The sequence below is a fragment of the Marmota marmota genome, unplaced genomic scaffold, assembly GCF_001458135.2.
Source record: "Marmota marmota marmota unplaced genomic scaffold, marMar, whole genome shotgun sequence".
NCBI classification, from domain to species: domain Eukaryota; kingdom Metazoa; phylum Chordata; class Mammalia; order Rodentia; family Sciuridae; genus Marmota; species Marmota marmota.
Window position 1 is genome coordinate 27,118,327 of NW_025999982.1, and position 24,404 is coordinate 27,142,730.

The window sequence follows — 24,404 nt, forward strand, 5'->3', positions numbered from 1 at the left end:
ATATATACTAGAACAGAGACAGCCTGTTGGTAAGTATAATAGATAAAGAAATGTTTAAATTTTATTTCAACAATAACCACTAATTCAGGCAGTCAACCAACTTTTTCAAATTTTCTTTAATAAATGATCTGAATGACTTACCTTTAAAGTACCATTTTCAATAAATAATTGAATAAAAAATCCATCTACTGAATTTGATTCTTGCTTGACATACAGCAGGAGTCCATAAGGACTGAAGGTCTGAAATTCCAGGGTGATGTTATTTTGTGGATTTAAAAACACATTCTGAAATTCTAGATAGGAATCTCCGTAATAGCAAACACAACTGAAATCTGTGGAGTCAGAAAGAATATACAGTTTAGGTTGGAATTAAATATTTAATACATGGGGTTTACATTATCCATATTAGCATAATATTTTATGAAGTGGCTCATATGTGACTCTTTCCTCATATTCCAAGCTTGAGCACTTATTTCCTTTGGCATAGTCACAGAGGAAATAATCATGTAAATGGTTAGGCCTTATTACTTTGAATTTGAGGGTTTCATTGTAGAATCTCTTTGGAAGGCAGGGAATGTCTAGATGATTATTCTTCAACTGCTTTACTTAGACTTTAAAAAGTCAATGGAAATAGGGACATTTCCTAAAGACATCCTTATATTTATTGCTTCTATAAAATATTGATACAAAACTATGATTTATGTTATTTTTGTTATTCTGGTGGGGGTGGCTTATGAAGAAATGATAGAGAATACCTGAAACCAGATAAACCAGATAATTGTCACCTTTTTACATCAATATTCTATATTATTTAAATTTCTTTATAAACCTCCTTTGCCTTCTGAATGATATTTTCATAAGCCATAATATTTCAAATAAAATTTGAGGACATCTTGATCAAAATATTTTAGTAGTTTATTTTTTTATTTTTATTTTTTTAAAGAGAGAGAGAATTTTTTAATATTTATTTTTTATTTTTTGGTGGACAAAACATCTTTATTTTATTTTTATGTGGTGCTGAGGATCGAACCCAGAGCCCCGCTCATGCCAGGTGAGTGCGCTACTGCTTGAGCCACATCCCCAGCCCATATTTTGATAGTTTAATTTTGTAAATTTATAAATGTATGATTAATGAAACCATATAGCTTATTTCTTGGAATTAGTTTCTATACACTTTACATTATTATTTAGGGCATTCTTAACCTGAAACACTTATTTTGTTTATTATTTTAATTATTATAATTATTAACACTTATTGTACAAATTAATTGCTTTTACTGTAGCACTTTCATACTCATACAAATAATATAGAAAGCCACTGTTTGCTTATAAATACTCAGTTGATATTGTTGATTGATGACCTTCTTGAAATAAAGAATTAATCTCCTTTCATTTTCTCACTTCTATTGTTCTCTTGTGACATCTCCTCCAACAACTGTGCCTCCTTTAAAAAAAACTTCTAAATCATTTTTTCTAATTCATAGAAAAGATAATTCATGAAGGTTTGTGAATTTTAGTGTGCTAAAATATATATCCACTATAGAAAAACACTGTGTTTTGAATCTGTACTTTTATACTTCAACAGAATTTATAGCCTATGTGGAGCAGTGACAGATACAATTTTCAATGAAGCTTTAGAGACAATGTTCATGCTGAATTTTCAAACCTGCTAAAAACTTTTTTTAAAAAATCAGCTAAGCCTCAAATATATTTTTACTTTTAATCAGCAATAAGAAATCTTGAAATACTGACAGAAAACATTTGGGCTTTGTTTTTTAATCAAGGAATTCATTAGTGAAGCATGGCTCACTAATGAAAAGGATTGAAAACAGAACATTATGCTTTCAGTTTTGACATTCTAATCTTTTGTTGTTATGAGCTATAGACAGATATTTTTCTTCATACAGTTTCAATGGTAATGCTGAAAAATAATAATTAGAATTTCATATATTACATAGTTTTAAATGTTTCAGACATTTGTTTGATCTGAGAAAGGACACAAATATTCATTTGATTTAAAGTTCACATTAATTTGTACAATCAATTAATTTGTACACATTATGAAGGAGTGTAAAGTATTTTCAAAGACTAACATTAAAACATGAATATATGCAATATTAGTGAAAAACAATACAAAAAAGCCCTAACATTTCAAACACTTTAGAAATAAATATATTGCCCAAATGATAGTAGCTAATTAAAAATCTCTTTAAATTTGTAGATATATTATTCTTAAAAACATTAAGTGGCTGTGTCCTTAAGTGATTAGTGCTTTATACAAAATTCCACACATGCTCAATTTGGGGCATATCATTTTATCCAAAGTACTAAGCATAGTATTTGATTTTTAAAGCATTGAAAGGACTTACTGTCTCTCATAAAAAAAAATGTGATTGTTTTTATTAATATGTGTTTGAAAAATGATGTTATATTTGGTTTGGATTAATAAAGTTGAGGAAATATTTTACAAAGTGTACTGAATTGTTTTTTTCCTATTCAAATTCATGAAAACAAATTTTTACATTTAGCAAAAATTTTAGTTGGATAAGAACAGTGATTAAAAAATAAAATACAGAATAGTGAAGAAAAGATAAATATAGAGACAATTTCCAGCAATGATGAGATAGAGTATAATAATTGGACATCTTTTTTTCATTTTCTGGAATTAAATATAAGGTTTGTTCCTTTCAATAATCATTTTCCTAAATAGAAGGATTGTTATATGAATTGTGTGGTCATCATATGATAAGGGGATATGAATTTTCCCAAAGCTGGGAAATTAGCAAGACCTTGTCTTCAAATAAAATAGTAAACACTAAAAAGTCCTGGGGATGTAGAATGGTAGAGTGCCCCTGTGTTTAGTTCCCAGTAAGCACTAAAGAAATAAAGGTATGGTAACAGAGTGGGCTTAGAGATGAATGTATGTTTATGCAAATGCTCAACTGGCTACTTATAAATTACAGCGATTACCTCCTTCTGTATATTCTGATGTTTACAGAGTATGTTTTAATCTCAAACTTGTTTTTATCATTATTCCAATGTGGCAACCAGAGGCAGTTTAAGTGACATACTGCCTCATTCTTGTCCATCTCACCTGGTTTCCTATATTTCCATTGTAAGAGGAGGAAAAAATCTTTCCCAAATTGTGGAAAGTTAACTTCCAAAACTTAACTAGCTAGAATTGGGTCACTGGTAAAGCCCTCCAATGTGGATGCAGATAAGATCAGCTTCCATTGACACCTATGCAAATAGGTTTATACTGGGTAAGATTAGTATTTTGTTGGGAAGAAAACCTTAAAACCTAATTCTATTATTTTACCAGTTTCAAGCCTTATTTCCTGATAAATATCTGGATCTCCAGATACTAAAACTGAAGGTGCTTCCTTATGTATCCTACCTATAGAGTTAAACTTTTATCTTTTAAACTTTGTGCTTAAGCTTCTAGGAGGTAATTCTTGCCTTTGCATCTAGCAGTTCAGAGTAAGTTTAAGGATGAGTCTAGATACACACAAAACAAATTTGTTTGAATCTTGGTTGTTGATAGATGAGAAGCTGGCAAAATTTTTCTTTTTGATATACAAGCTTGGGAGTACTTAATACTTATTAACCTGTGGTCACTGCTATTGTATGAGAAAGAAGAAAATTTCAAAGGGTATTTAGAAGAAAATTAGGAATTAACGACTCTATCTCTACATCTTAAAGAAGTGTTTCAAATGCAATAATAGAATATATTTTACAATAAATGAATAAAAGTGATTCTGAGTTATATATAGGTGTCTGTGTGTATTTATGTATGTGTGTGTGTGTATATATATATATATATATAAACAATATAAATCAAATATGTATAATTTTAGTTCTTTGATAAGTATAAACATTTTCTCCAAAACTATATTTTTAAAATAAAAATAATTAGAAAAACAATCAATTAATCTTAGTTTGAACCACTTTTTGACATATTGGTTAGCAGATAATAACATTCTAAATATATTGTAAAGAACAGCAAGTTTTTCATACTTTATGTTCTATATATGATTAAATGTGTAAGTTGGATTACTGTGAGGAATAACTGAATACCAGGATTTTCCACAAGTTGATAATGACTCTATGAAGACTAGGTATTTAAAGTAAAACATAGATATGACAGACCTATTTCTAATAGGTTAATGTGAATATCAATGTAATCCATAAATATTCATGCAAAGAATGATTATGTACTATTTTTTGGAGTCTTCAACCTAGCTTAATGTTAAGAAATATTTTGCATCTCAAATATAAGATGGCCCCTTATTCATTTCATGTTTTTTAAAAATAACATGTAGGAAATAATATTGAATATTTGTGATATGTGTGTGCATGCATATCTGTTTTCTGTTAATAAAGTATTACTTTGAGAAAACTTTCATGTATAACACTTAAATGTGTAACATTTATATTTATACCTTCATGTATAACAGATAAATGTTTACAACACTATTCATTGAGAAACCTATATCACATCTTGATTCTTGACTCTATCTGTAAGGAGATCAGCAACCACAAATTAGCCACAGATACTCCCTCTGACTTGGTTCTCTAAATTTATGCTATTCCTAGAGAGAAGAGCTTGGATTTTATTATTACAAAATAGTTTCCATGTTAAATGCTTTATACTTCCATGTTCTACAAATTGTGTAATTAACCTTAAAATTCAACTTTACATAATCCATTTTAATTCATCTCAATTAGCTTAAAGTTCATGAATAAAGCAGAAGAAAATAGAAAAACTAGAATTAACCCTCTGTACACTGTGTGATAAATTTTTATTGATGTACATTAATTATACAAGGTGGGAAATTTCACTGTGGCATATTCATACACACATATAACAAAATTTGATCTGTATCACTCCAATACCTACTCTTACTCTCCCTGACTCAGATATATACCCTTCCTCTATACCAATCGTCTTCCTTCTACTCTCATAACATCCTTTCCCCCTCTTTTTCCCCTCTAGTTTCCACATATGAGAGAAAACATTTGACATTTGTCTTTGAAATTCTGACTTATTTTATTAATGTAATGCTTTCCAGAAACCTCCATGTTCCTGCCAATGACATAATTTTGTCCATCCTTATGGTTTAATAAAAATCCATTGTGTATATATCCTACAATTTTTAAATCCATTCTATAGGTTGATTCCACAACTAGGTTATTGTGAACTGTGATAGGCATGGGTATCTGTGATAGGCATGGTATCACATTTTATCACATAGGCATGGGTATCTCTGATAGGCATTGTATCACATTGTATCACATAGGCATGGTAACTGTGATAGGCATTTATCCAGAAGAATTAAGGTCAACATATTTTAGAGATAAAATACGTTGACCTTAATTCTTCTGGATAAATATCAAGGTGAGGTATATTCAGATCATATGGTAGTTTTATTGTTAGTTTTCTGGGGAATCCTTAAACTGTATTTCAGAGTGATATTAGTAATTTAGATTCCCACCAACAGAGTTATGAGTTCCCTCTGCCCATCACCATCCTTGTCAGTATTTGTTGTTATTTGTATTCTTGATTATTGCTATCTTGGCTGAAGTAAGAAGGAATCTCACTGTACTTTTGATTTTTTAGTTTGCTGATGGCCAAAGATGTTGCATATTTTTTATATAATTGTTAGCCCTTGAGTAATGAATGTCTGTTTAGCTCATTTACCCACTTATTGAATGGGCTCTGTCTTATTTATACTGAGTTTTTTGAGTGTGTTAAATATTGTAGATATTAATTCTCTGTCAGAAGAGCAGCTGGCAAAGATTTCTCTCTTATCCTGTAGGATCTTCACTGTTAAATGCTGGGTTTTGTTAGGTTCTATAATATGCTTCTTGAAATGATATTTTCCCCAGGCAATTTAAAGATTTATGCTCTATGAAAATGTTCTTGTTTTTATTGTATGAACTAAGCATATTTCAAGATAAATTATTGTTAAATATTTTTCCTTTCATAGATTTTCACAGATTGATTAGTACACGGAATAAAAGTCAGTGACATAATTTATAGAGCAAGTTTTAGTTTTATAAAGCAAAAAGATTTACACATAACCAAGAATACTGAAACTTAAAGCTGGACTATGTAATGTAAAATTTGTAGAGACCCCTCAGTCTAGCCAAAGGAAACATATAATAAATATAAAATTATAGAGGCAGATTTTAAGAAAATAAATGATTGTAAGGAAAACTCAGGGAGAACTAATTATGTAGTTGAATATGCTTTCTCTGAAAGCAATCAGCAGTCTTTTCAAAAGGAAGCATAACATCTATTATAATAATATTTTTTCTTTCACTGGAAAATGGTGATAGATTATCAGGTACATTTCTATATTGAAACCTGTAAGGAGGAGAAATTTCTCTTTCTAAAAGAAAAAAATCAAAGCATGCTACTCCTTTGTTTAATAACCTTTGTTGCCAGTTGCTTTGCATAGAATTTTTTCAAACTTTCTTTTTGCTTTTGTCTTGTAATATTCTATCAATAACTCTAGGATGACATACAGCACAGTTATCCTTCCTTTATTAATCTGCATTGTTAATTTTGTTATACTTTCACATACATGTATCTTTTTCTGAATTTATTCTATTCCTTTGAACAGATTATCAAACCCAAGCCAAACCCTGAGTTAGTGAGCTTTATGACTTATCTTGGTAGTGGGTAGGGCAAGTTCTGCATATTATTCTCCTTCCACAGGCTTGAGTTGCTTATCCTGTGCCTTGTGCCCTTTTACTTTATGTAGGCACTAGGATAATTTATATATGAAACATAATGAACTCTATAAAAACCCTTATTATATATAAATTGATTCAAATTTCTTTGTTTATAGAAAAAGTATAAGAAACTGATATCTTTGTGATACTTTAGCTTCCTGTACAAAGATATAGTATACATCTCCATTTCTTTAAAATTTCTACATTTTTTGTATTGTTTAAAATTATTTATAAAGCTCATGGGCTTACTTCCTTAGATTATATTCTAGAAACCTTATGAATTTGTTGCTACTTTAAGTAGGTTTTCTTCAGGTACTACTATTTAAATCATTATTTTAGTATATGAAATGTAATTGACTATTGTATGTCAAGCAACTTTGTTGAACTCTTCTATTTTCAATAATTATATATAATTTGTGAGTAAGGAGATTTTTCTTTCTATTCTTTCCTTCTTAATTTATTACCTTGCCTAGTATCATTAGGGTGAAAAACATTGAACTGAAACAATAAAAATGAGATTTCTTTTCTTGTTTTGATTTTGCAGGGGAGATTTTTAAGCTGTCACCTTCGGGCGTGTTTTGCACATTATTAAATGAAGTGACTTTCAGCTCATTAATACTTTCAATTTTAGTTTGCTGGTTTCTTCACTTGTTGATGTGATTATAATGTGAAAAATTTTGATATTTAATATCAAACCATTATTTTATTCCTGAATTAAAACCTATTTGCTCATTATGTATGGATATATATGGATTTCATTTATAACAATTCATGCTCAGGATATTTGCATCTATGCTGAAGATTGAGATTATGTTTGAACTTTCATTTTTCATCATATCTTTCCTGATTGTAAAACTAACATTTTACTTAGCATCATCAATAAATTTGGGAATGTGAATTTCCTTTTCTAATCTCTGGAAGTTTTCTTTATTGTATGTGTGAAAATGTGCAATAATTTTTAAAAATTTTTATTAGTGCATTATAATTATACATAATAGTGGGGTTTGTTGTTAAGTATCTGTACATGCTTAAAATATGACAGTATAAATTGGTCAGTCTCATTGTTTAGTATCTCCCCTTTCCCTCTTCTCCTCCCTTCCCCCAGTCCCCTTTCTGTACTCTACTGGTCTCTATTCTATATTCATGAATCCCCCCACTTCTCTTTTTTTCATTTTTCCTCTTTAATTCTGGAGGAAGTTTTCTTGACCCATCGCTTAAATTCTGTATCAAACCATAAAACTGTTATTGTACAACATCCTAAAATAATGACTAAAGATTGTAATTTAATGTACTGGTTAGGAAGAAGAATGCTATAGTACAAAGTGTTTCAAGGAGGCTAAGTTTTAATACTAATTTAGCCAGTTAGTATGTCTTAGCTTAGAGAGGTCATTTCACTTTTCTGTTCCCCACTTTTCTCCATAAATTAGGGGACAGTTATAACAGACTTCAAATTACAACAGATTTAATTTTATTTCTATGACATGCTTGGAATTACTATATTTTGCTCCTATTATTTGAGGGAAGAAAATCTTCTCTTCCAGTGAAACAAACAGATTTGCAATTATTTTAAAAATAATTGATACAGGCAAATGCTTTGAATTTTTGTGGGGCATGCATTTAGAAAGAGCTGAAGCAGATGGTATTGCCACTCTAATCTTATCTGGGTAGAACCCTGAGGCTTCAGTGATGGTGTATAAAAGGCCCTTGTTTTCCATTTTTCTAAGATCAGCTCATGTTTTCAATTCTTTTACTGTTAAAGCTGTTTTATTAACAATGAAATGCAAATTACATTGTCCTTTATTCTTTACATAATACTTCTTCATGCATCAGCTAATTTGAGTCTCACCTCACTCTGGAAAATATAAGGTCATGTTCTTATGATCTCTATATTATTATAGTAAAAAACTGAGGCCTAGGGAAAATAATTTGATCAAAACTTTAGAACTTAGAAAAGGGCTTTTTTCTTCAAAGTGTGTATGTGTGTGTGTGTGTGTGTGTGTGTGTATGTGAGAGAGAAAGAAAAAAAAGAAGAGAGAGAGAGAGAGAGAGAGAGAGAGAGAGAGAGAGAGACTGAGATTGAACCTAGGGATGCTCTACCACTAAGCTACATCTCCAGTCCTTTATATTTTTTAGTTTGAGAGAGGGTCTCACTCACTAAGTTGCTGAGGCTGGCTTCCAATTTTGATCTTTCTCCTCAGCCTTCTGAAGTTCTGAGATCACAACCCTGTACTGCACCAGAAAATCATATGTTCTTTAACACCAGTTTTATCTTATGTGAACAAGAAACTTATCAATTATGCTAAACATAGTGTTATGGTTTAGAAATGAGATATTCCCTTCAAAAGCTCATGTGTGAGACAATGCAAAGATTTTCAGAGGTGAAAATGATTAGATTATGAGAGGTATAAAAGAGTTGGTAGATTAGTTTACTGATGTAGATTAACTGGGTGGTAACTATAGGCTGACAGGGGATAGCTGGAAGAAGAAAGTCAATGGGAATGTGCCTTTGGGTTTTTATTTTGTCCCTGGTGAGCACAGCATACTCTCTGATTTCTGCTTGTCATGTCATGACCTGCTTTCCTCTGCCAAGCCCCTCTGCGGTGATGTTCTGTCACCTCAGTCCCAGAGCTAAAGAGTGGACCAACCATGAACTGAATCTTTAAAACCATGAGCCAAAATAAAAATTTCCTCCTCTATGTTGTTCTTGTCTGTTGTATTGGTTATGGTGATGAAAAACTAATGGAAATATAGTTTTTGCAGTTCTTCAAAAAATATTAAACCTGGGGAGTATAATCATTGGTAGAGAGCTTATCTAGCATGTGTGGGGCCAAAACACTAATTTCTTCTTTCCATAAGGATTCTAATATTGAATTCTATCTTAAGGGAATGATGTAGTGATTTAATATTGGTGAGTGCATAAATAGTGACCCCTTTTACCAACAGGTTCCAAAATGATATATAAAGTGGTTTTGTATATTGATTTTTTATTAAAATAATTTATAAATAATAATTGAATAAAATGTCTGCAATGATTACTCAAAGAAGGTAGTTTGAAATTAAATTATATTTAGTCTTTTAATAGATTTATGTGATCTTCCTTAATCTCCTTTAGCTGTTTTATGCATAAGGAATGTTGTAATCTGAATGGGATTTTTTAGGTAGGCTGGAAACCTACTCACTACCTAAAATATTATTTGACCAGGAAAATACATGTAATCAATAAAAGGAGAAAGTAGCAACACTGGAGAAACATTGCCTCCTTAAACTTTTCATCTCCTTGGCTAACTAGTTTACCAGAAAACAATTCAAATTCTGCTGTTCCAGGACTCCAGCAGTCTCCTTAAATAACGTATTCAAATTCAGGATGAACAAATCCTTTCAGTACTGAAAAGTCATTGTGTTTACTCTTTTGTTTTTAATGGTTTTGACAGATCCCATTTCTTATTTAGAAGATTGGCAATAACAAAATATATTAAAAAATGTGTTGAGTGAATAACTTTATTTGTCAATGTATGTCATCATAAAAGACTCTGTAGGACAAAAACATGAAAGAAAATTAAGGAGTCATGTAACATTTTATACTCATTGAAAGTTATTGATATGGATTATAATCATTGTGCATAATATATCTGGAAATAAAGCAGCTATTTAACAAGATCTAAAGTTTAATTGCTGATATGTGTTATCTGTTCAATCTATAGTTAAATAAAATAAAAATGCTCACTACAACTGTATTCCTAATGCAACATAACTAAATAATCTGTCTTAATAAATCATGATGTAACTAATAAAAATCAATACCCTTATTAATTTTTCAGATATGTTACTGCTTATTTAGAGCAAAATATCAAGAGTGACATATTTTCCTTATGCTTAAAAAATTAAGTAATTATCCACTCATGTGATTAGATAGAATCTTATATATTTTATTTTTACTTACTTAATATTCCTTTAAAATGTAATTTAATTTACAATTTGTAATATTACTTAAATAATACCTACAATTTAACTGTCCCCCTCAAGCTGTCTTGGCAAAAACTGGCTTTAATTCTTTTCAATGCTTAGATGTTCTGATAGATACCGGGAAAAGTAAAGGTGTTAGTGATTTTCCATATCTCACCTTACTCCTAGCAATCAGCTTTTAATTAAATGTAATTTTCAACTCTTCACCTGATCTTTCAACATTGTTAGAATTTCAAGACTGATTTCTGCTATTAACCAGCAGTTGGCCAAGGGCAAAGTACAAAAGTAAAATAGACTTGTACTTTATAGAATTGTGGACTTAGGTAGAAAAAAGGAGAATATACAAATGAAAAATACATAATGCAATATTATACATGCACAAACATACATACACACATATATGTAAGTGCATACACACAGAAGAGTCTTTAGTATGAATTCTACTCATGGGCATGTTACTGGTATGTAATTATTTTCCTTTGACTGTGAAAAGTTAAAGGATTTGTTTTGAGAACAGTTCATTGTAGGGAACTGGAAGTGTTGGCTAACTAAACAATATCTTTCATTGACCTGAAAACCATCATTGAAATAATTTAATGCATAACTCACATACATTTGTCATATTTCTTCACTTACTTTCAGAGTGTGGCAGTATTACAAGCCACTTTTAGTCTTTGTAAAATGAATTATAGGGGAAAAAAAGAAAAGACAATATAATTTTCACTGTGATAGTGTTGGGGGCAGTGAGTGGGTTTATAAACCCCACCAGATGATCCCAGAATGGAGATGGGCAGCCAGAGAGATCAGTGGGGGTTGACAACAGGGTAGCAAAGCTGGGGTGGCATTAGTAGAAGTTGAGACACAGGAACATTAAATATAGACTGTTTTTTAGATTTTGGAATCATTATAGCTCATTATTTTTATTTTGGTCACATGAAATTCCAATGAAGTAATAGAAATACACATTTATATAACTGGAAATTAATCTAGTCACAACAATAATTCTAACATTAAAAATATTGGATCTGAATTCAGAGGACTAGTTTAAATGGAAACTCAATACTTCACAGTTGTGTAAATCTGGGGACCAATGTGACAGGACATCTATATGACAATTTTCATATGTTATATTGTCAATATGATAATCTTAGGCAAATTTAAGTTTCTGGGCATATATTTAGAAAGTTCATTTTATTTTGATTTTAAGCAATGATCTGGAACTCACATTACTATGTAGAAGAGCTTAATTGTCTTTCTTTTCAATAAGGAAAGAAATAAATTTTCATTTATTCCCATGACTTATCTATTTTCTACTTGGAAATAAATGGACAAACACGTTAAAAAAACATTTTGTATAATAAGCCTTTTAAATGTCTGGAAACTGTAATGAACATTTGAAATTTCTATTTTCCTAGTTAAAAAAAACCTTGCTCTTTAAATTTTTATTGAGGGATAATTTTATTCTATAAATTAAATATATCCTTTTAATTCCAAAATGGATTAAGATAAAAATATATTGATTTAATTACCCTGAATGACATAATGCTCAGAGAACAAGTTGAAATGAAAAATGAGACATAAAAAAACATGCATCTAATTGGGAAAATATCTTGCAAAGATTTGAAGCTTCTTGTCATCTGGATGTCCTTGTACATCTCAGTGGGCTCAGTGGGCTCAGCAGGATAACCTGACGTATTAAGGTTAAAAATTAGTCTGATTTCATTCAAGGACTTCTGGATATGTCAGCACATAGATGTTTTGGTGAAAAAATGTGTCAATTCTAAGACATTTAACTAGTAAGAATTTTACTCCACTTTCACTTACACTTCCAGTTATCTGGTGTTGTTACTTCCTGAGGCGTCTGTGGATGCTTTGCTATAAATCACACGTCTCTACTTTTCCTACTGCCAACTGTAGTTCCCAAATTCTCAGATTTTCTAAGCTTGTTCACTTGCTTTTCAGCTACTAAAATGTTATGAGTGTATTTTCTTTCTTTCTTTTTTTTTTTACTATCAATACTGTTATTCTAGTGGGTTTTTACTTATTAAATATTTGATTCATTATTTGTGGGGTTTCAGAAGGAAGCACAGATAAATTTATGTAATTAATTTATCACCTTTAACTGGAACGCTAAGTTTTGTTAGTTTGCCTTTTTCAGTTGGACAGGGTATCAGAATTCTCCTCCACTTTTCAACACAATTGATTTAAGTACAGTTAATTCTCAGCGTTAGTCTTAAGAGCACATCCAAAATATATGGGGACTCTGCCTATCTCTATCAGAATTCTATGATGATTCCAACCATTGGTTTGTTAAAAGCATAAGTTTATGAAATAAATTCTATACCTGTAGAGCTGACCCTCCCTAAAGAGCAGTCAACATTCTACAGCCTTGCACATTTTACTACTTTCTCTCTGCATCTACAAATACAGTGAAACTATGGTGGACTACAGGATAATATTGATATTCTAGAATCTATTACCTTGGAAGAAGGATTTTGAATCCATGCCTTCATATAATATTGCAAAGTGTATTTCTTTGACACATACGATCATTTGAGGTTTTCAATTTTTGAAAATTATGGGGAGGTGAGTGTTATACAACTAGATGCATAATTTGTTTAAAAAATTAAAAATTTCTTTTTTTATTTTTTAGTGTTATATTCTGATTTCCAAAGCTTTTCCTTTTTTAAAAATTTTTATTGTTGGTTGTTCAAAACACTACATAGTTCTTGATATATCATATTTCACACTTTGATTCAAGTGGGTTATGAACTCCCATTTTTACCCCGTATACAGATTGCAGAATCACATCAGTTACACATCCATTGATTTACATATTGCCATACTAGTGTCTGTTGTATTCTGCTGCCTTTCCTATCCTCTACTATCCCCCCTCCCCTCCCCTCCCCTCTTCTCTCTCTACCCCCTCTACTGTCATTCATTTCTCCCCCTTGTATTTTTTCCCCTTTCCCCTCACTTCCTCTTGTATGTAATTTTGTATAACACTGAGGGTCTCCTTCCATTTCCATGCAATTTCCCTTCTCTCAACCTTTCCCTCCCACCTCTCATCCCTGTTTAATGTTAATCTTCTTCTCATGCTCTTCCTCCCAACTCTGTTCTTAGTTACTCTCCTTATATCAAAGAAGACATTTGGCATTTGTTTCTTAGGGATTGGCTAGCTTCACTTAGCATAATCTGTTCTAATGCCATCCATTTCCCTGCAAATTCTATGATTTTGTCATTTTTTAATGCAGAGTAATACTCCATTGTGTATAAATGCCACATTTTTTTTATCCATTCGTCTATTGAAGGGCATCTAGGTTGGTTCCACAGTCTTGCTATTGTGAATTGTGCTGCTATGAACATCGATGTAGCAGTGTCCCTGTAGCATGCTCTTTTTAGGTCTTTAGGGAATAGACCGAGAAGGGGAATAGCTGGGTCAAATGGTGGCTCCATTCCCAGCTTTCCAAGAAATCTCCATACTGCTTTCCAAATTGGCTGCACCAATTTGCATTCCCACCAGCAATGTACAAGTGTACCCTTTTCCCCACATCCTCACCAGCACTTGTTGTTTGACTTCCTAATGGCTGCCAATCTTACTGGAGTGAGACGGTATCTTAGGGTGGTTTTGATTTGCATTTCTCTGACTGTGAGAGATGGTTAAAAATTTCTTTTCATGGTCAAATGCAGCACATTTGATAGAGAAGTTGAAAGTTTTTGCTAAAATTAGTAAAATTAGGACCAGGGCAAGGATGCTCACTTTTTCAGCTTCTGTTCAACATAAGACTAAAACTCCATGCTTGTTCAATTAGAAGAAAGAAATAAAAGAAATCCATATTGGAAAGCACAGATTACAAACAACATAATCTTATATATATAGAATACCCTAAAGACAACAAGAAATGAATTTAGCAAAAAAAAAAAAAAAAAAACCAGAGATGATTTCAGTAAGATTAGAGAACAAAAATCAACATGTTAAAAACAGCAGTAATTCCATATACTAAGTGAAATTATCTGAAAAGAAAATCAAGAGGTAATCCCCTTTACAATAAATACCCAAAATAATAAAATACATAAGAATAAATTTAACCAAGAAGGAAAGACCTGAACATTGAAAATTATAACAATTAATTAAAGAATTCAAAGATAGGAAGATATCATGTGTTCATAGATTGGAAGAATTAATATAAAAATGACTATGTACATTCAATGTAATCTCTATCAAAATTCCACTGATATTTTTCACAGAAATAGAAAAAGTCCTATAATTTTTATAGAATCACACATACACACAAATCTCTGAATAGCCAAAGCAATCTTGAGATTGAAATAAAAAGAAAAATAAACAAACAAGTGGAGGTATCTAATCTCAAAATCCACTAAAGAGATTCAGTAATCAAAACAACATCATAACAATACAAAAATGGACGGATGAATAAGGGAACAAAAATTGAGTAACTAGGAATAAGACAATATGCTTATGGTCATTTGGTTTTTAATAAAGGTGCCAGAATAAACAAAAGAAAAAGATAGTGTCTTCAACAAACGTATCTAGAGAACAGTCTATATACACATGAAGAAGAATTGAATTAGACCCTATCTCACACAATGTACACAGAGAAACTTAAAATGGAACACTTTTAAATGTAAGAGCAAAATCTGTCAAATTACTAAAAGAAATAATTCAGAAAAAAACTTGCTACCATTGGTTTGGAAAAATATTTTTTCTATATGACCTCCACAAAAAATAAGTGGGATAAATTGACAAATGGGATTTCATCAAACTAAAAGATCTGCTGCACAGCCAAGAAACAATCCAAAAAGTGAGACGCCTACCCTCCCACAAAGTGGTAGAAAACATCAGCAACCTGTACATTTGATAAGGACCTAAAATCAGAAGTATATTAGGAACTCAAACAGCTCAATATCAAGAAAAGAAATAACCAAATAACCTAACTTAAAAATCAGCAAATGATCTGGGTGCGGTGGCACACACCTGTAATCTCAGCAACTCCAGAGGCAGGAGGACCGCAAGTTCAAAGCTACCCTAAGCAACTTAGGGAAACACTGTCTTAAAATAAAAATAAAATAAAATAAAAAGAGCTAAGAATGTGACTCAGTGTTTATGTGACCCTGGGTTCAATCCCTGGTAGAAAAAAAAATCAACTATAACTTGAATAGACATTTCCCCCAAAAAAGAAGGACTACAAATGAACAAAAGATATATGAAAAATGCTAAACACCACTAACCACCAGAGAAATGCAAATTAAACTCACTATGAGATATCACCTCATACCTATTAGAATCGCTATTACCAAAAAGACAAAAGATGGTAAGTATTAGTGCGAATATGGAGAAAATTAGAAATCTCTGCATGTTGTTGGTGGGAATATAAATTAGTAGTCATTGCAGAAAATAGTATGAAAATTCCTCAAAAACTAAAAATAAATAAATAAAACCATAATATGATCAAATAATCCACCTACTGGGTATATATCCAAAGAAAATGGGATCAGTATATAGAAGAGGTTTATACCCTCCTGTTTTCTTTGCAGAGCTATTCACAACAATTAGGATATGGAAACAATCTAAGTATCTACCAACTGATGCATGGATAAAGAAAATGTGGTACATATACACAATGGAATACCTAGCCATTAAAAAAAGAATGAAGTCCTATCATTTGTGACAAGGAGGATAAAACTGGAGTGAACTTATATTAGGTGAACTAAGGCAGGCACAGAAAAATAAGTACCACATGATCTCATTTATAAACAAAATATAAAAAAGTTGATCTCATTTGAAGAAAATAGAATATTGGGTACCAGAGATTGGGGGTAGGGATGGCATTTAAGGGAATATCGATCAAAAGAGATAACATTCAATTAGGAATAATAATTCCTAAGATATGTTATACAATATGGTGATTCTTAACTATGTGTTGATATATTCTATGAAAAAAAATTGCTCAGAGAGTAGTTTGTTAAGTGTCAAACCACAATAAATGTTAAACATGTAAGGAAATGCATATGTTGTTTAGTTTGATTTAGTCATTTCACAATGTACACACATTTCAAAATATCATGCTTTTTACATGATAAATAGGCATATTTTTATTTATCAATTAAAATAGGTTAAGTCTAAATTTTTCCGAGAAGGAACATCTTCTAATCTGAAGGCACTAAGGGAAATAAAAGAAAGACAAATCACAAATATTAAGAAGACATTTTCAAAATACGTAACTGACAAATGACCAGTATCAAAAGTTAGATACTGATAGAATTCAACTTCTATAGCCCAATAAAATAAGGCAATTGACCTAATTCAAAAGTGAAAGTCTTAGAAAAACTCTTCTCAGAAGATAAAACAAGAATTACCAATAATAGAGGGAAAACATTGATATTTATTAGTATTCAGGGGATATAGTTACTCCAGTGAGATGTCATTCATAACCACCTGCTTAGTAAAAAAAAAAAAAAGTTGCAATCTGAAAATACCAAGTGTTTCTGAACTCATAACTAGATTCTTACAAAATGTGATTGAGGCTAGGAGTATATGAATGCACTTTGGAAAATTATTTGACAACATCAAGAATGGTTGAATGGTTTTACCCTTTGTGATCCAGAAAGTCAACTTATATTTTTATAGCCCAAGAAATTCTTGCTTATATGTATAGGAAGCAGGTAACATTACCAACATTGAAATTCTAATAAAGTATGGAACAAAAATTGTGAGCAATAGACAATGCATTCAGTATTTTAAGATTTATGTAAATATATTTAGATTTAAAAACATCCAATAAACAACATATTATGTGGAAATATATGATATTTGTGTATACTATTTTGTATATGTGTGAAACATATGTATTTGTCTAAATATGTATATCAATATAAAGAAAAATTAGAAAATGAAAATGTATACAAATATGTATATGAATATAAAGAAAAATAAGAGAATGATAACCAAAAATAAAGCAATGAGATACAATTAGTTAAAAGTTAATGGAGTAATGTTATTGTTTGATTGCATGGATTGTAAGGGTACTCTTTTGTTGTTCAAATTCATGTAAGGTGTAAGTTTTGTTGTACTTATTCACTATGCAATAAAATATCATTTAAAAAGAAAAATAATGAAATGATCAGGAATGGAGTAATGGCTAAGCTAGCTTCTGGCGTTTTACCTCAATTACTCTAGATTTCTCCTTGAAATTCCACCTCAAGTAAATCTGTTCCAATTTTAAATGGCACATCCAAGTGAGAAGTCTGTTTTAGCTATGTCAGATATTGTGCTGATTTATGTTCTGAATATTTCAGTATCTACTCTGGGAAACAAAGCTTTGGACTTAGAATTAACAAGTGCTATTTTGAGACAGATAGAAATATTACTTTAGCTCCTTTGCTCTGTACTGCACAACTTTTTGCTCACACTTTTGGCCTTCACATGGAATCCCTCAGTTTTTTAGCTTTCTTAGTCATCTCTGCTCCATTTAATTCCACTGCAATTTTTTTTCCTTCTGTAATAGTTTTGCAGTTTTCCTAAAAATAGGGAACTATTACAAAGTTTAAAAAACATAATTTTTATGGCACTATATTAAAGTGAATATACCAAGTACAAGAGTTTTCAACCACTCAAACCTGAAAACTCACAAATTTCATGTGGATATATACTCAGAAATGGGATAACTGGATGATATGGTTCATCTGTCTCTAGAGTCTCTAGTTTTATTATTATTTTTTAGAAACCTATATACTGTTCTCCATTAGTTTGTATTAACTTACATTCACAGCACCAGTATATGAGACTTCTTTTTTCTACATATCTTACTGCCTATTTTTTTATTATTGGGTTGGGGTGAGATGATAATTTTAATTTGCATTTCCCTGATGGCTAATAATAGTGAGCATTTTTAAAATCTATTTGTTGGCCATTTCCATTTTTTTCTTAGCTGTAGTAAATAAAGGGAATGTCAGGAGCATGAAACTCCTTTTACCTTTCCTGTCACCCATAGGCAAGGGCTCTGCTTCTCTGCCTTCATTGAGATCTAGCTCTTATTTTCCTGCCTTGAGAAATCAGCAAGGTGGTTGATAGCTGTTCTCACCTTTGTCTCCAAATGGAGCAGTAGCAGAAGAAACTAGAGTCATTTCGAATTGTTGCTAGGAAAAGATGTTTTTAGCATATTTTGCCAGAGTAAATGAATTAATTCCATACCTTTTTTTTATTCAACCATTTAACTGTGACAGATTGAGTACCCACTATGAATCAAAAATTATTCCACCAATTTATCATTTTTAGATTCTTCTTCAGAGACTATTTTTTTCTCATTTGGAAGGGAAATTGCTTTGATCTTTGATGAAATCTTCAATAGTGTAATTTGTTTTCTTGAATATTCAAGATCCTTTATGATACCTTCCAGAATTACATTGAGTTTAATACAAGAATGTAATACAGAAAGAATAGATTGAATGAAAATATAAGTCAGATATGTTTTAGAATGAATTAAAGGTAGCCACAAGCTTCTAGGTCTGGAGAGGTTCCTAATGCGGTCCTGCTACCATCAACACCAGTATTATAATTTGGAATAATAGAGGTGAGAAAGCCTCCAAAATTCAGTTCTTCCAATTATCTAAGATTTCTCTGTGTTCGGCCTGTTATAGAATAGTTTATTTCAGAAGTGAACATGGGGGCATATATAGAGATGATAAGGGAAGTCATCAGAAGAACACACAGAATATGATTTGATTCAATAGATTTAGAGAATTTACAAAACCAACTTTCCCCCATTCATCTTTGACTTGAAAATGCATGTTTGTCCATTGTTTTAACATCAACTCAGATGTTGTTTGTTTCTAAGAAATACAAATATAAGTTTGTTAATGTTTAATGAAGAATTTTCAAACTGTGTAGATATTTCAGCTACAAAATTAAGAAAAATGATGTATTAGCTGAATTAGGAGACATTTAAATATGGAGATGTTGCTCATGTGGGCCATGTAAACATGGTCCTGCCATCAAAAATAGAGACTGAATGCTTGTAAAGTTCCAGTTGTACCCTGGCACAAGCTTATAAAAATGGTGTTTAAATGTCACTAATAACATCTTGGAGTAACCACACATACTATCCCTCAGTTGTAAAGTATGCCTTTGTTAGGGTATTCAACTAAAAAAAAATTGATATTCTATACAAGATGAAAGAGTATAGTTTTATGAATTAATCTGAATAAAAATTATGACAGTGTACAATATTGCTACAAGAAATGACTAATTTTGAGGCTTGACTCGCCTTTCTATTTTGATCAAAGAAAATCATGACAATAATTACTCTCAAGTATTTATTTTACTAGTGAACTTATAGCAGTTAAGCAACTAAAGAATATTTAGAAGGAAATTATAAAAAGGAAGATGATATTTGTAATTTAACTAATTTATTTTCCTGTTAAAAACATGCACATATATGCATATGTGTGTATATATATCTCTATATAAATATTTTATATATATGAGAATTATGAACTATAATGTAAAAGTTCAAGTTTTATTATTAACAATAATTCTTTGCATTTATAGACTATATTAACATAAAGTATTTATCCAATCATCTAGCACATAAAATATTATAGGTAAATACAGTAATATAAATAAACAAAAGTAATCATGATTGGTATACATACATTAGTTTGTTGTTAGTAATTGTTTCTCAACTGACACACAAACACTAACAAATAAAAAAATCTGTTAATATGACCTTTTTAGAATTCATGATTAAGGCAACATCGTGAGACTCTTAATGTCATATACAAGTAAATACTAGGATATCACAAATATGTTTATGATTTACATTTTAATAAAGGACAAAGTATCTATTTTCACATTAAAATTTTTATTTGAATTACTTTTGCAGATGCTAAAATTCGTAGCAAGGTATTTATTGTTTAACAGATGACACAAATGAACATTAGTAGAATGAAAGAGGATCTCTGAGGCTCTCACTTTGGGGCTACTGAATTGATAACCAGCAGAAATGAGTCCTACATAGGGCAGGGTCTTTTATGTGAACATGATTTATCTATGATGATAGATCACCAATTGTAACATGACTTAGTTGTTGGTTTCAGGAAAATTCAATGCCGGGAACATACATAGTCAATAAATAACTACATTTTCTGCATTAGGATATTTTCATCAGAAACAATTATCTACTTATCTAGTCAAAACAGCTCATTTATCATACGAGTTTACTTATCAAGAATTGCTTCAAAAACTTACTAGTGTCTATTCATTAAAAATTCTTATATCCCCACTTTTGTTAATTTTCAAATTTCAAACTTGAAAGGCCTTATCCTTTAATCAGGTGAACTCCCTCCTCCTTTTCATGTAAATCTTCCACTTTCGACTCTCCCCTTCTGAGGGATGGCTTATATTCTGCCAATCTGGTGTACTTTCCTGCTGCAGTAAATGATAAAGAACGCATCTGTTCTGTTGTTATCAGACTACCTTGTTGGGGTTACCAGCACCCTTGAGAGCTAATAGCTTGAAAGTGTGAACTGCCTGGAAAAATTAAAAGCCTGAAAATAATCAATAAAGGACAAAAAAAAAATAGGCAGAAAATTGTATTAAAAGTGGGGGCCTGGTGGATCTTCCAGCCCTAATAGGAATTGGAACTGAACTAGGAAAAAGGCCCAAATTCTTTATTTAAGGGAAAATACACCAAAAGCTTTCAGTGTGGCAGGCTTCTTGAGTGAAACAGGATAAAGATGGAAAAAATAAGTTGTTTGGGGATAGGGAGGTTATGCCCACCTCTGGAACTGCATTTGAACCTTGGCTGTGAGCTTAGGTAGGGTGTCAGCTTTAATGTGAACAATCTGCCACCCGTGGGTTCACAGCAGGAGTTCTCAGGAAAGCAACTCCCTGCCTTATGGTGGCTCTAACAAACCCATAATTCATAAATGGCCTCCATCACTACCTGCTGATATTTTGGTGAATTCTACATAAGAATTCATGATTTGTTTGACTAAGAATAAATAAATAATAAATAACATTTTTAATACTATAATGGAATTACACATATTAGGTAACATGGGGAAGGGGTTATTTTACTATTTTAGAAAACAGGTAACTAGAAAGAACATGTGTTTCCTACTCTGAGTTACTCAACTTCTATTCATTTACCTTTGATCATGCAAATTCTTACTTAGAATCATAAAATAAATATTATGTAAGATTTTGAAAACAATTCTCAAGTCCTATTGACATTCTAGAAGCTTATTAAGTTAATTATAAATTTGCACACTCCAGATGACAGGGACCACAGAACTTAACGGTTTTTACTTCCTACTATTCATAATGATGGTCATGGTTAATTAACAGTTTCATCAAGTTAATTTGATGTGGTGAATTGTCACATATAGAGTTCACAAACATCCATTAGAAGCAGAAAGACTTTGTCAAGATATAGTGTGATAGGTATTCAAGAAGAGCAACACAATGTTGGGTTAAACAATCTGAGCTTTGTAGGCAGAAAGCTTACATTTGACTTTCCTAACAGTGAGATACTGAATAAAATTTACCAAACTTTTTTTTTTTTTACTACAACTACAAAATAAGATAGCATTTGTATTGCCCCAGTTGTACCTCTTCTCTTTGGTAACAGTAATGGGCAGGAAATGAATCATTCTGGACCTGGGAAAGCTACAGCTGCTTTCAAGCTGAGCTGATTACCTAGACCTATTACAATAAGGCAATGGCCAACAGGAAAAACAGATGACAAAACACTGATTTACAGTTATCTTTCTCTTTTCTTTTACATTATGATCAAGTCAAAAGAATAGTATCAGGCTTAAATTACTAAAAAAAAAAAATCTTGAGTATGTAAATCCTAACAAATCTCTAATTTCTCCACTGTTTTCCCATGGTATCTATTACCTGAGTCTAATGTATTGTAATCCTTCAATGCATTTTTTTTCTTATTATACTCCACAAATAGTATTTAATTCATAGATTTCCCTAAGTATTACTGAAAGAAAAGGTGAATATGAGCCTAGTACCTGTCACATAGTAAAAACTCAGTAACCATTAACTATTATCATCATGATAGGATTGTAGTCTCAGTTTTGCTACTTGTTAGTCTATTTTATTTGTTAATTAAATTTATTTTAACTTATGTATAAAAAGCTTAAAAGTTGTACATATCAATGGGGTAATAGGTAATGTTTTAATGCAGGTACATATTATGCTTTGTCAATTAGGTAAAATATTTCTACCTCTTAATTCATCATGTGTTTGTGGGGAAGATATTCAAAGCCTTTCATTATTTTTTTTGAAATATAAAGTCCATAATTTTTATCTATAGTCATATTACTGTGCAAAACAGCTCACCAGAACTTTTGACTCATCTTTCCCTGTAACTTAGTAGACATTAATCAACATTTTTTCATTTCTATCTCCTCCCTTCACTCTCCAACCTCTTTTAACTACCATTCTACTTTCAACTATGAGATAAGGGCTTTTAGATTCCACGTATAACCTCCATCATTGTCAGACTTAGGCTTGTGTCACACATACCTTCCCCATACTCAGTTCCCTGAGACAGTGAGACTCCATTGTGCCCTAGCTTAATATCAGTCTCTGAACCATGAAGGTTGATGCTAAGTTGGGTCATGCCTGAGTCCCATAGCCACAATGACCTTCACCATCTCAAGGGTACACACAGGACCATCCAACAAGCTGAAATGTTAGTCTTTTCCACATTGGTGCATGTATCTGCCTTGTGCTAGGGCAGGTCTGGAGGCTCCATTTGTGAGCAGCACTAGCCTAAGGATAGCTGTGCTGTCTGAGATTGGATAGGGTAGTGGAGATAATCTTTGGCTGCTAAAACTGATCACACCTAATTTTCACAGCCTCAGGGATCTACATTGTCTCAGGGGATGGAAGAATGTGTATCTCCAGTCCACTCTTATCTTACAATGATGCAGGTCTCTGCTTGATGTCAGGGAAGTTCTATAGGTTCTGTTTGCAAGCTCTGAACTGTATGTAGATAAGGTCTGGTGCTCTACCCTATTGCAGTGGCCTTGGCACTGAACTCCCAAAGTCCCTTCAAGAGTAACTTTCATGCCCCGCTCCTTAGGCAGTGGAATTTTGCCCTTTGATCTACTGCCAAAGGTTGGAGGAGAGGCGGTGGCAGTAGTCTTTGTGATCTGTATAAACTCAGTTTTAGTAGTTCAGTCCATGGATTGGCCTGATGTTAGGGATTGTGAGGCAGTACCAGATTCAGGGTGAGTCTGTTACTGGGTATCACATCTAAGGCATGGATTTAATTTCTTCTCTTTTTCTTAAACTGAAGGTGCCTTTCTGCATGCCACACTGCTTTGAGTTGTGGGAGGGGTGAACTGGACAACTCTTTGCTTCCTGCCTTCTTTAATGCATCTTTCCTTATTATTATGCTAAAACCAGGCATCAATCTCTCCTATCTGTCTTTCTTAACCCTTTGAAAGTAGTTTGTTGCATTCGTAGTTGCTGAAATTACTGTGTTTATGGAAGGACACTTGCTGGAAGATTTTGCTTAGCCATCTTGCTCTGCTTCTCTCACCTTTCTATATTAAACAAATCACTTTGACCCTTGAAGAAATAATTTCCTCTTCTTTAAAATTATATCTCTTACTTAATTCCCAAGATTGATGTATCAAATATATTACAACTTTGA

The 24,404-nt window shown here is 31.7% G+C and overlaps 1 protein-coding gene across 1 annotated transcript in view; it reads right to left on the minus strand.

Annotated features, from left to right (window-relative positions):
- Positions 1-24,404, minus strand: part of Eys (eyes shut homolog) — a 1,560,564-nt gene that overhangs the window by 617,373 nt on the left and 918,787 nt on the right. The window contains 1 exon segment of the mRNA XM_015487393.2: positions 142-332. Within this exon segment, the coding sequence (XP_015342879.1) occupies positions 142-332 (191 nt within the window).